This window comes from Eublepharis macularius, chromosome 4, assembly GCF_028583425.1.
Source record: "Eublepharis macularius isolate TG4126 chromosome 4, MPM_Emac_v1.0, whole genome shotgun sequence".
Classification (NCBI taxonomy): Eukaryota; Metazoa; Chordata; class Lepidosauria; order Squamata; family Eublepharidae; genus Eublepharis; species Eublepharis macularius.
This window is the reverse complement of record NC_072793.1, coordinates 120,620,877-120,634,689: the sequence shown is the minus strand read 5'-3', so window position 1 is coordinate 120,634,689 and position 13,813 is coordinate 120,620,877. Positions and strand designations below refer to the sequence as shown.

The window sequence follows — 13,813 nt, the reverse complement described above, 5'->3', positions numbered from 1 at the left end:
AAGGAAAGTTTTGCTTTGGATGCTTGGTCCTTCATTCTTTATCAAATAGCTGAATTACATATTCAGGAGGGAAAAAAAACAATGTACACCCTTTTGTTTTTGTTTTAAGCAGACTTTTGCAGTTAAGATACAATTGGCTTGGTTAAAAAAAATTAAAAAACAATAAAAAGCTTGTCACAGAGTTAAGTTTATGCGGTTTACATTATCAAACCCCTCCGATCATAGGGGCATTTTTCATCAGAAATATAGCTAAATATGTACATCATATGTTATACTGGACCTTGTGATCATGAGAGTCATTTGATCATAACAATTAAGAGAATACACTTCACACTGGCAAGAGCTTTATTTTTCAGTTGTTTACGTACAATGCGGTTGCAAAATGGGAGATAACTTTTTTCCAACATTGTTGACTTTCATTAAAAATAAAAACATGCTACAGGAAACAGTTGGCATACCCCCTGTTCTCCCCATTAGGAGATCATCTTCCCTTGTTCAGTATCTGATCCTGCATCTGAACTGTTGGAAGAATCTGAAAATGATCCTCCCTCCCTCCCTCCCTCCCTCCCTCTCTCTCTCTGTCTTTCCCACCCTGCTCTTTTGTGGATCTTCACACTTTCTGCCCCTCATGCTATCCCATTTGGGAAATCTGTAGTGGCATGCATGCTTTATGGATAGCAAATTCCAACTATGCTTGGACACAATATTAAAAATATAGTAGCAGATCAGCAAGATAATATGTCTTGTATCTTGGTAAATCTCTGCTGATAAAACAGACAAAAAGATCATGACTGATGATTGCAATGTCAAGGTTTTATTTTCCTTACCCTCATTTGAGCTGTGCTGTGTATAAGCCCCAAGAGGGCAAGCCACCAGAGGAGGTTGCAGCTCCATAGCAGCACACATGCTTTACACATAGAAGACCTCAGATTCAATACATGGCACCTCCTGTTGAAGGATTTCAGGGGTGGGGTCTTGTCTGAGAGCGGCTGCCCCCACCAGTTAGGGAGCAGACATTGCTGGGCTGGACAGACCAATGGTCTGAGCTGGTAGAAGGCAGCATGCTATTTTACTGCCTATATTTACATAAAACAGGCATTCCACACAAGACCCACTGAACTGACAGCAGCAACGCACAGCAGGGCATAGGGGTTGCTCCAAAAGGGGTGTGGCCCAATGCAAGATGGAGGAGATTTTCACAACAGCAACTAGGGCTGCAGGAAAGTTTCTTCTCATGATTCTACCTGAAGGGGGATGAGGGGGGAGAAAGCAGAGAAAGAAGTAGTGGCCAAGAGTGGAGGGGGCAACCCACCACTGACCAGGTGGCTGGGTAGTACAGGACAGGCTGAGCAACCTAAGGCTGCAGAGCTTGGTGAGCGGAGCAGGTTTCAAGGAACCTAGCAGACAAGAAGCCAAGTGGGGTTGTCTAAAGCAGTGACATCTCTTAGGGACAACTGCAAGATGTACACAGGCTTTGAGACGGTACATGGCTGCTGTTTTATTATCTGATGTTAACAAAGCATAACATTCAGAAGGAATGGGCAGGAGGGGCCTAGGGTAGGCTGCATAGTGTGTGAGGACATCTGTTGCTGCTTCCTAAAGCCACCGGAATGCTCAGAGAACTCTGATGGGGAAGACATGTTGACATCCTGTATTTTATCTTCCAGCCAATGCAGGATTGTTCCTTACGGAAAAACCCTTTAGCCATGTGTCCAGTGTATCTGTTTTCTTGCGAGATGCCATGCTTTAAAAACAAATCTTCACATTGAGGAAAAAAATTGCAAAAATTACACCAAAATAACCTGCACCTCGAGACTATTGTAACTTACGATAGCAACAAGTTTCCCCCTCTCACACTCACCCGCTTCCTAGTAGAATTTTTTAAATCTAAGAGCAATGAAGAGAATCAAAGCAGTTGCCATTAAGCAATCAAAACCAAATTTGTTCCTACTAGGGTGGACATTTCTTTTTTAAAAAAATAAAATAAGATTCACAAATACATGCAAGGGTTTTGAAGCTCTTTCTGGAACACGAGCAAAATAAATAATGATTTTTCTGTGTCTGATTTGTTTTCTTAAAAAGTAGATTTTTATAAAGTTGTCCATTTTTCTTTCCCAAAAACAAAGTCCAAGATAGAAATCCAGCACGGGTGGCTACCTCTCAGAATCCTCTGCCTTGGGAGGCTGCTAATCTCTTTACAATATTCACAGTAATTAACAAAGAGAAAGGAAAGCTGGCTCCAGCGTCTTCTACTGCTTCAGCCACCTTTGCTTTCTGCTGGGATCAGCAAGTATCCTATCATACAGGTGAGTTCCTCTTTCTCCTTTTACCTGAGGGGGCAAAGTGCATAACAGGCACCATTAAGCATTTCTGTAGAAGACCCATCATTGCAAGGTCCAGCACTAAGAATCGAACCACACTGGAATGAGATCCCCTTTTTAACTTCCTTCCCTACATTCTCTCTTCTGGGCAGAATCTTTCCTTGGTGTCATTTTAGGCAAAGCCCAGGTGATTTTAGGTCTTTTGCTGGGGTCCTTGGATCTTCAGGTTCTATCCCATGGCTGTGACCATGCTGGATGGGTGTGGATGTCCAAATGAGATGCTGGAAGATGGGTGAATGGGGGTAGGCGTTGGTAGGATGTGTCCAGAATGGCTAAAAGGTGGCAAGTGCCCCATGGGTGTCATGTGACTGGCAAGGGCTGCAGCACTGAAAGGAGAAGACTTCTCTTGCATGCACTTGGAAAGTTCTTCAAAACACTCAGAGCCTTTCTTGCTCTTCTTGGACTTGTTGGACATTTTCCTATTTCTGGTCTGAATTCCTTCCTTCTTCATGGTCAAGGGCCTGTTCACCTACAAGAAATGAGAAAATCAGGCTCACGTGGACAAAACAGCCTTCTTATGTAACAATAAAAATAGTGGGACATCTTCCCTCCCCACTTCCCTAAGGGGAATGTGCTTGTTAGAAATCACTCTCTCTCTCTCTCTCTCTCTCTCTCTCTCACACACACACACACACACACACACACCATTACTCTTTTTCTCTGCAGATTTTAATTTCATTGATTTGTTTAAATAAAAACCACACACACAAACCACAGCCACAAAAAAACAAGCAGGACTGAATCTGGCAGTATCTAGCCCTCCTTTCCTTGGATTTATCCTAAACTTTCAATCATTTTCTAAGTAAAAAAAAATGTAAACAAGCACACCCTGTTCAGGTTTTAATCAGGGGGAAGAAAAATCTTCAACTTCCATTATTATAATGTCAAATTATATCAAATGTTTCCCTACCAGAATTCATCTGAGCTTTTTAAATACTTCAGCACTTTTTTTTAAAAAAAGCCACACTTTCCTAAAGATACTCCACAGAGATTAACATTTACATGAATTCATTTCAAATGGCCTCTGAATTTCTGGAGAGACAGAGAGCATTTCATTACAATCTAGAGATGTAACTGTTTTGCCTAATTACCCACGCTTTAGAAGCCAAGCTAATACATTGTAATGTCACTGAACACAGCATCACTATGCCAACAAAGAATGGCTGTGACTTCCCAGGGGAACCTTAAAGAGCTTTTTTTTATTTTTAAAAAAGACCCTGTGTGCTGGTGGACGCTACACAGTTAAAGCATCAATCTCAGCTAAGCAAGCAAAGAGACACACGGTGAGCAAATACTCACATTGTGCAATTTATAGTAAAGTCCACAGGCATTACAGACTGGGTCCCCATTAGCATTGCGTCGCCATAAGGTGGTCGTGGTTGTCTGGCAGTTGGCACAACAAGTCCCTGCTCTCCTAGCTGCTGACTAATGAAAGAGGGGGAGAAATTGTTGAAGACAATGGTCATTCTACCAGCAGATAAACACAACTCTAATTTTAAAAGGAAAGTCTTTATGAAATAAGTTATACAAAAAAATGTAATTTTAAAAATGTGTTCTTCGGGTTTGGGTATTTTTCTTTGAAAATAGGAATTTGAGCACCATGCTAATATGCGTCCAAGAACCAGTCAGTAAAATGAGCCAGGCTCACTGTACTGTCCAAATATGTCTAGCTACTAACATGGAATGTTTTGATTTCTGGAAGTCTTTTAATGTATAATATGTTGTTTGGTCCATAACAGTGGTATTCTGGTTCAGCAAATATCCCACCATTCATTTGTTGACACGCTGCCTGCTTTCTCATCCTTTGTACGTATGAAGCTACCTCTCCAATGAACCTTCATCCATGGAAGTATTACATGTGTCAGAATTGATATAGCACTCCAAATTGTATGTCCAGTACTGAAAATTATAGAGGAACTGTCTAAAACTTACTATCCAAATAAAGAAGTAGCAATAACACGGAAACATTATTCTAAACTGCTGTCTTGCTTTTTTAACTTACATCTTATTGGAGTATTTATAGTACAATCAATGCAAGATACATCACAGATTCTAATATTTCCACTAAAAGTAACAAATGTTCTGTGTCCCTGCACCCATCCCTCATGAAACCCTACATGAATACAGCTCTGTAAATGCAGGCTATCCAGATTTCTGATTTCCCAAAACTCTTAAAGAAATGAATTGTACTCTTGCCCCAAAGTGCATTTAGTTCTAATTAGGGCAATTTGTAACCTGATAGTTTAGTGTATTTAGGCAACTAGTTCATCCAAACTGACAGCTTTTTCAAAAACCCTCTGACCCTTCAGACCAAAATATCTGTCTGCCACACTGCTGTAACATTAAGATTTGCAATGCTGTGCTCAATGTATGGCCTATCATAAGCACTTATAAAGATGCTGTTACACCAAATCCCATGGTAGCTTTCATTGTAGCTTTTGGTAAAAAGGTATATAAGTGGTATATCACTGCCCTTTTGCAAATAAAATGAGGAAAATTAAGCTGGCCCTTAAGTTTTGCTACATACTTACAGTGCAATCCTAAGCATGTATACTCAGAAATAACCCCTATTGAGTTTAATAGGACTTACTCCCTGGCAAGTGTGCTTACAATTGAAGCCTTAGAAAATTAAATAAAAAACAAAAACTGCTGACTAGACACACTACTGGCTCTATGAGTTAAAGGACAACAAAACCAAGTTTTATAAAGCTTAAATGCCTGTGAAGCAAGCCCAGACTGTACAGAAATCTATGGAAAAAATTCCTGTGTTTACCCCTGTTGTTTTAGAACTTTGCTCAACTCCAAGGGGAAAAAAGCTTCTCTGCTTCTCAACATGAAAGAAACTAAAGTAAGATGTACATTCACACAAAACTCTCATTTTTTCCTAGATTGGCACTTGGCTGGGTGACCCATAACCCTGAAAACAATGGGGTCATTTCAGAAAGTTTTTTTGTTGTGAGAAAAATGCACCCTCTCTTTTGGGAAAGAATCCTTCTTACAAAGGGTTCAAAGGTATCCTGCTCCAGGAAATATCTTCAGTGATCTCCATTCGGTGCAATCTGACAAATACTATGAGGAGATACGTATTTTCTAACACATATAAGGCATGGACCATCTGAGCCTCAAAATGTTTCACAACCATAACAGCACAATCAGGGTGCATGGGACATATACCAGTTGACTCAAACTGTGATGTATTTCTAGAGGCTTAATTCCCTGGAGATTTTTGAAGCAGCCACAAAAACGGCTCTGGGAGCAACCATCCACTCTGCTGTGGCACAATATGGGACAGAAGAGTGTTTGGTATCCTTTAAAGAAAGCTCTTGGTATCCTTTAGAGAAAGCTCAGGATGGAAATTGTGCTCCATTCCTATCTTCTAACCTCAGCTTCACATTTACTAAAATTTTGGAGCTTCCTAAATGTGAGAAAGAGAGGCTTGACCAACTCAGCTATGAACAACAAACATTGATTCTCCAAGTCACAGCTATTTTTCAGTACATAATAATAAAAAGCTTCTGGAAGATTGCACGAAACTCATGGAATGAAGCGTCTTCCTAGCGTGATTTCCCAGCACAAACCCATTTAATTGCGCAATTTCTGACATCATCACGCCATTAAAGGGGATCGTGCCTGGAAATTGTGCTAGGAAGATGCTTCTTTCCATGAGTTTCACATGATCTTACGGACACGTGTGAAAACGGCCAATGTGTTTGTCAATTCTTACAGGTTCATCAGGAGTCTTGTAACAGAGTGCATTTTTCTTTACTCTCTAGGTCTTAAAGTTGAGAAATGGCAGTGATATACTGATGTGAATTTATTTTTACAACAGAGAATGTAATAGGGGTTGTAGAGCAAATAAGTCATAAAATTTTTCAAAAAGGAAATCAGTGCTCCAGCTGTTTCAGAAATCAAAGCAAGAGTAGACACAGTTTGAGAAATCTTGAGATGGCCTTACCATGGGGCAAGCTAAAGCTGTTACTTGCATGCAGCACAGTGGAAAACGGGCACATGGGACCCATGATGTATAGTCTGCAAGGACATTGTCTGGCATAAGCCCTACTAAAATTAGTAGGACTGCACAACAGCAAAAAGCAGGGGGGATTTGGATTTTCTGTCTCAGGCACAAAAATATTTTGGGCTATCCAGATTACCACATTATTATTTTTTTAACTGAAACTGTTTTCAGAAGTTCCTTAGCATAATTCACTACGCTTGATTCACAGAATTACAAACACAGCAATACTGCATTTAAATACTTAATCTAATTATTGGACAAGAGTTATGATTTTTCATCATTTACAGATAAGCAACATTATGTCAATGATCTCTTCCGAAATGTAAGTTTTCCCTCCCATTTGCTGATCAAATGAGTAAACAATGAAAAGACATTTAAAAAAAACAAAATCTAAAAAACTTGCTCCCCAGAAGAGCTTGCAGTAAGTTAAGAACTTGCAGTCTTCCACCAAACATTTGGAGCTACGTTTGCATATTTGAGATGGTTTATTGATACTAGACTCTACTGCTTAACTCTATGGCCTGTCCCCATTTAGTCTGGCATGGAGTTCAGCCTTCAAGAGACGATAATGTTACACTGTTGTCTTAACATTTTTCTAGACATGTCAGTCACTTCAGAAGGAAAGCAAGTCATTAAGAAGCTCACCCTGTTGAAATTCTGACTCACAGCCGAAATCCTCTGCATCCTATCTGACCATTAGATATCTCACTTTTTGCTCTAGCAAAAAAAGCCCCCCAAATGGCAAAGAGATTTTTAGGCCCCATAAATCACATTACTCCAAAAATATTATTCTTAGCAGTTTTTTTATACAGCATTTGTAGAACGGAGCATATTAGCAATTTCAAAACAGCCAGCCTGACTGGCATGCCTTGCCTATAGAAACTCTTTAAAGCTTTTAGAGTCAGGAAACAGATACACAAAGTTTCCTTATCTTCAGCGTACAGATATCCGGATAGGAAACTACTACTGGGAGCTTAGAAAGGCCTTTTTTTTAAATGAAAATACAAAGTATAGGTGACTCCATGGAAAAATAATCAGCTCTTTAAAAGGGCAATTAGAGGATTGCCTGAAAAGAGGGCTAATGTTAGTTTTGCCATGGAATCTATGACTACAAAATTACTTTATCAAAATAATTATTGTGCCGATAGCAGCAACTCTGACTCATCTGATTCTCCTTTGACTTTCTGCCTTGGGTCACTTTTTGTACTTTTAGGCAAGGAGTGTGGACATGACTAACACTTTCAATCCCAACCTTCTTCTGAACAGTCCGAGAGGTCAAATGAATTAAAGCTGTCCTGTGTGGATAAAAGTGATCCGAGTGCGGCCACAGAAACAAACAGGCAGGCAGAATTTGTCACACGTCTTCAAACAGGCAGAGATCTGAAGATTATAGAGAGAGGAGAAAGAAAAGACAAACCAGTCTCTCTCTCAGCCTCTCTCTCCTATTTGTAATATAAGCATAATAATACTGACCCAGCCTTGCAGTGTTGTTGCAAGGTTATAATAAAATAACATATGTGAAAGTGCTATACAAATGTTAATTGTGTGAATGTACATAAACAGAGAAACATATACACTAAATTGCAATTATTCTGAACCTTGACATGAAATGGCTGTGGCTGGAATCCCCAAAACCTTTCTCTAGGCTTTGATGTGACCTCTGTGTGATATGGATCTCATGTACTGCTGTCCACATTCCACACCAGCTCTGAAGCAGAGATGGGTCAAGCCACTGCCTTTCCATCAGATGTGTGTGTGGTCCCATTAAATCATTTAGCCCCTATTAGAGAAAGAGACACCTACCAGTCTCCGTTTAGGTTTAATGAGAGGTCGGTTTTGACCGTTCATTTTGTGGTAGAGCCCGCAGGCGTTACACAGGTAATGCCCAGTGCCGTCTCTTCTCCAGAGAGGGGTGGCAGTAGCTCCACAGTTGACACACTCTCTGCCTTCTAAATGGAAACACGAAGAAACCGGATTTCTTTCTTTAAAAACAAATTCACAAAAGCTTTTTGCTTTGTCCTTTGAGGCATATTCCAGAAGTCAAAACAGTACAATATTCAATGCATTTAGAGGGGTGGGGGGGGGAGAGGCATTAGTGACAACATTTTCAGTGCATGCAACAAGGGTCTAAACTCTCTAGGACATCTCTAAAGTAATACTGATATGCAAACAACATTTTATAAAAACAATGATCAGAAAAGAATTGTGTCCATATAGAACTGGAATCATTTGACATGCAACATGACAGAAAATGTTCTGTTCCACTTCTCCCTCAATCTAGGTCAGCTCTGTGACTGCGCTCTCCTCATCTCTGGAAGTGAAAGTAGGAACAGCAACAATTCTACAGGTTGGCTATGCAATTTGGAATTATTACTTAGTTGGGAGGACAAATCCCCCCACCCCCAAGCAGTCCCAAACTTTTCCTGTGAATGTTCCCTTCTGTAAAATATTAAAGCAGGGTGTTTGAAAATGACTAGAGATCCTGTAATGCAATAAGAAACTTTAGCATAATGTTACATGAGAGAGGTGCTTTTAAACTTTTAAAAGCTTTTCTCTTTACACGCTATGCTTTCCCAAGAAGTTCTGATTTATGATGTGTACTTTCTATTCCTGGCTTATTCATATTATTATTCTACATATTCAGTGGCCATAGGTTGCTTCAGATGGGCCTGATTCATAAGACTCAAATATATATGGCTTGTTCCTCCCCAAAATCCACATATATACACACAAAACCAAAAAAAAGTTATTTGTTAAAAAATAATTTGTTTGAGAGTGAGTATATTCAATACAGAAAATTCTGTTGATGCAGTTTATGCAAATAATACAGTATTTAATGCAGAGGAAATACACTTTGCCCAGTAACTCGAGCAGGCTCTGCTGAGTTCAGCAGCGTCTATGTCTCCTTTAATCTATGGAGTGGGTGGTTTTTAAACAGTACAGGCTGGAGTGAAAAATGAGGGAACTCTGTAAAGCTGAGTTCCTAGCTTTTGTCCCTCCTTGGGCAGGAAGCTGCAGGAGTCGCCTTGTCGTGAGTCTTGGTTTTCCTACAAAAACATTAAATGGTCACGAACTCTCCCCAGTTCCATCTACAGGACAGGGTCTCTATTACAAAAGTTAGGAAAACTCAAATCAAATTTTTAAAAAACATATTGTGGTAAGTTTTTTAAGGTGGCTGACTATTCACACAGTATGGAACTGTTTACAAAAGCAGCAGTGGAATGCAGAATTTTTTTTTAAATTATATTTTGTTTCTCTGCCGGAAACAACACTATTTCACTTACTAGGCAAAGTGTGACATTTTCCCCCTCCTTCTCTCTCTAAAGGGAGTGATTTGAACTAGAGATCTTGAGGCAGTAAAACATGTGATATTTTTGTTGCAATGCTCATAAAAGAGATCATGTTTCTGAATTACTAGCCACTTTGAAAAGAGATGTGTATATATGCATGAATATCCTGCTTTATATTGCTTTACGGTCACACTGCTGGAATAATGTGACCATAAAGCAAAATCAAATTCATCATCTTCTGATAGAGGGTGAAAAGGGAAGAATTTTAACGTAGCAAAATGAACACAAATTTGATTTGTATTCCTGGGATTATTATTCATTAAATGTATTTTTTTAAGAAATTAAGGTAAAAAGGAGTCTCTGGAATGAAGTTTTTATGAGAATAAAATATTAAAGTGACATGTTTAACAAAAAGGGATAAGGAGGAATTAAGATGTGTCACATTTTTTTCAGCTTTATTGGATTCTTTTAAATTAGTATTTACAAGGTACCTTAGTAGTCAGCACTGGTATGTAAACTATATTTGAACTTTTGCTCCCTGTATGATCTGAAGGAAATCAGGCCCTCTGGAAGTTTTAAGAAAATGGCCTTGTAAATTTTAGTCCTGAACAGTTTCTTCTTCGCAAATTGCTCTGCTTAATAAAGATGCACTCCACTGAAAATTAACAAAAGCAATTCCATGGAGATGCCCCAAAAGAAGGCAAAGAAATACAGGATCTTGCCAAGCATTTCCAGTGAATACAGCTGGCCTAGGCCTTTATGTTGCTGCGTTAAGAGATTTTTCAATATAAACCCTGATTTGCATGACTTAGATCTGCCAGGGTTCCCCCCCCCCACACACACACACACACAACGGATTACTGTGTCCCTAGGGCCCAGCAGTGACCCAATGCTGCAGAGACCAGTGGCTGGAATCTGAAGCAAGAGACAACAAGCCTACAACCAATTAGCAATAACAAACTAAACTTTTGAAAGCTAGGGATGCGCCTGCTGTTCCAAGCTGCTCCTCTGTCCTCATAAAACGCACAAATAAATTCAATTTGGTTTCTTAACGAAATTCAGCAGTGCAAATCCACTCAAGTCCAAGTGCTGCATATTAAAAAGTGACATTCAAAATTACTTAATCCTGATAGATATTTACCCCCTTTTTAATACATTTAACTACCCCTTTATATAGAAAGGGTCTTCAAGGACTTTACAAAACTATTCCGTATATGTAGACTGATACATGCAGGGTGATTTTTATCTGCCTTGATTATTGCACAGGGGTGTGGGTTTATTCTTACTTTAATAAATCCAGTATGAAGGGGTCACAACTTCAGCATTAGACTTTTTTTTAAAAAAAAAAACCTATTTAAACCTCACCAATTAGTTAATCCTGTATGATGTTTTATCTTTTTTGATTTATGGAATATGTCACAAAACAGAACTCTCAAATTAAGAGTAGCTATTTTGTCACAATGATAAGCATTATATAGTTTTTAGCAATAAACTAATATTTTAGAATTGTTAGTTCATGAAAGGGCAAAAATAATAGTTCTAATGTTCAAGGTGGAATTTAAATTCAACATGTTCCTCAGGGCATCTGGCATCATCAACGGTATTATTATTATTATTATCCTGGTCGTGGTCATCATCACCCTGTTCTTATCTCGAACATGGCCTAAATCCCTGCCTCCAACTAGACACAATCGCAGGACCTCCTGGGCCAGGTTCCCCCCTTCCTTCCCTTCTAAAAACTGGACGGGACGGGATTGGGGGGGGGGGGGGGCGAACGAGAGCCTCTTACCTGAGCAGGACCGGGCTTTGCTCCTCTGCTTGGGGGTGAAGCTGGAGGCGGGCCCCCCGAGGAAGCTGCCCGGGTGGAAGAGGCTGCCTCCGTAGTCGTGGGCGGCGGGCACGTAGGAGGGGTAGGTGGGGATGGGGTGGTGCGTGGAGGGCTGCGCACCCATGGAGGCGGCGAGGCTGCTGCGCAGCGGGCTGGCGCTCTCCATCTTCATGCCGTCGGCCAGGCCCACCTGGTACTTGAGGGGCTCCTTGTCGTCCTGCCTGCTGCTGCTGCCGCCGGCCGAGGCCGAGGCGGGCGAGGCGGCGCTGCTGCTGGCGTTGGGGTCCGGCGAGACCTCTTTGGGCGGCGTGGGCGGGAAGCCGAAGAGGTGGGAGCCCGAGTGCGAGGCCGGCGTGAGCGACGAGGCGGAGGCCGCGCTGGACGCCGAGCTGCTCCCGCCCGGGTACACCGAGATGGCGCCGGGCGGCGCGCCGGCCGCCGACGGGTGCAGGGGCCCCTTGGTGAAAGGGTTCACCGTCCACGGGTTGTGGTGGTGGGCCGCCGAGAGCGCCGCTTTGCCGCTGTCCAGCCAGGGCAGGCCGGGGCTGTGGAGCAAGTGGGGCCGGCACATCTGGCTCCCGGTCAGGCGTGCTGTGGGGCAGAGAGGCGGGCGGGAAAGGGCGTCAGTCAGGAAAGGCCGGAGCCTGCCTCCCGCCCGCTGCCCCCACCCCGGCGCCCACCAGCTCTACCGGCCACCTCCACCACCACCCCGGACAGCGCCGGAGAGGAGCCCCCTGCGCAGCAGGGACGCAGGGCCCGAGCAGGCCCCCGCCGCGCAGCCCGTTGGCACCTCCCGGAAGGCCCCTCAAGAGCCCTCGGTCGAGAACTCATCCCAGCCCGAACCCCCGCAAATGGCGGCGCGGGTCAGCAGTGAGACCCCGGGGCCCGTTCAAGGAGTGGGCAGGAAAGGGCCCAAGCATACGCCCAAACTAGGGGACCTGGCTGAGCAGCCGGGGGAAGGGACTCCGGGGAGGAGCCCCCATCCTCGGCCTGAAGCAAATGAATGGAATTGGCGCCAGGCCGCCCCGCCAGCACCTTCCCGCAAACAAGGAACGGAACCCGGCGGACTGGGCAGCAAAGCTCCCGCAGCGATCGCCTTTCTCTAAGTGAGAAGGAAAGCAAGCAGCAGCTGCCATTCGCTCCTGGGCCGCTTCCCAAAGAATAAGCCAGTCTTATGGGCCGCAGACTCACACGTCCCCTCTCAGCAGAGGAGAAAGTTTGAACAAATGCATGTGGGCGAGCCTCACTGTTTTAGCCATGACTTCTATGCGTCTTTAAAAATTGTGTCCCCCATCCCAAAGTGAGAGGCATCCCCTACACACACACACACACACACACACTTATGCTCACTGTCCCAGAATAAAATATTTCCAATTGGGCTGCATTTCATATCTGGAAAACGGCCCTGCCTTGTGCTTGAGAGGTAGATCTGTGCAAGTAACCCCCCCCCACACACACACACACACACGCTGCTTCCCTTTCCTATCCCAGCCTCCTTACACGCACACGCACGCACACAAGCTTTTTCTCGGACGAAAGCCATCCGGATCGCCCTTCTCGCAATTGCTGTTTGCCAGAAATCTTTCCGTCCCTGCTCCGCGAAGAACAGCAAAAGCCCGAGGCAGAAACGCCAAGCAAGAAAGAGGTGGGGGTGGGGGATTTACCGTGCGCCTGGCTGTAGGAGACTCTGGCTCTGGCATGGGCCGGGTTGGCATAGTACGGGTTTCCCTGGGAATCCAGGTGATTAAAGAAAACGTCCACTTCGTCCGGAGGTAGGAGCTGCGCCGGTTCCATATAGTTATGAGCCAGTCCCGGGTGGTGAGTGTCCGGGTGTTGCCCGTTCAGCACGGCGTGATGGGCCATCCAACGGGGCTGGTCCGTGGCTACCTCCATGACTGTGGGTTTCTCCCCCACTCCCCCCTAAGCCCCCCTCCCTCCAAGCCAAAACTGGCTTTAAGTGTTTTTTTTTAAAAAAAAAAATAGTACAGTTCTCAAAGGAACGGATGGTCTCGGAAGGGAGTCAAAAGTAACCGTGTCCCTCTTTTAAACAGGGAAGTTGTTGCGAGAGGCTCCTGCCACACACCTGGGGTCACCACCTGTAAGGAGGAAGGAAAGATTAGTACGTTGCGGGGCTTTTGAAGATGTACTCCCAAGAGCACAAGTCCTGCTATAGCCAACAGATACAGTTCGGCAACTTTTGCTATCACAGATACAGAGCTTGGAAGGAGAAAGATGAAAGGGTTCCGCTTTTGTATATCTCCCCTCAAAGTCTTCACTTCGGCCCCTTCCACTAGTCCTC

General features: G+C 43.2%; 1 protein-coding gene across 2 annotated transcripts; it reads right to left on the bottom strand.

Annotated features, from left to right (window-relative positions):
• Positions 1–575: 575 nt before the first annotated feature.
• Positions 576–13,407, bottom strand: GATA2 (GATA binding protein 2). 2 transcript variants are annotated; one of them, XM_054978799.1, is made up of 5 exons: positions 13,179–13,407; positions 11,476–12,105; positions 8,200–8,378; positions 3,681–3,806; positions 576–2,850 (listed from the first exon to the last, which is right to left on the bottom strand). In XM_054978799.1, exons 1-5 carry the CDS (start codon positions 13,405–13,407, stop codon positions 2,551–2,553), a joined length of 1,464 nt encoding a protein of 487 aa, XP_054834774.1. In that variant the 3' UTR covers positions 576–2,550. The 2 variants fall into 2 exon arrangements, with proteins under 2 accessions (XP_054834774.1, XP_054834775.1); XM_054978800.1 differs by having other exon boundaries at positions 8,200–8,345.
• Positions 13,408–13,813: the final 406 nt, after the last annotated feature.

Bases quoted from the DNA above. Each gene is read 5' to 3' on its own strand.
- GATA2 (XM_054978799.1), bottom strand. From the start codon at position 13,407: ATGGAGGTAGCCACGGACCAGCCCCGTTGGATGGCCCATCACGCCGTG. The intron at 12,106-13,178 runs GTAAATCCCCCA...TCTGCCCCACAG, and splicing joins CTCCTACAGCCAGGCGCACG to CACGCCTGACCGGGAGCCAG. The intron at 3,807-8,199 runs GTAGGTGTCTCT...CTCTTTCATTAG, and splicing joins TTAAACCTAAACGGAGACTG to TCAGCAGCTAGGAGAGCAGG.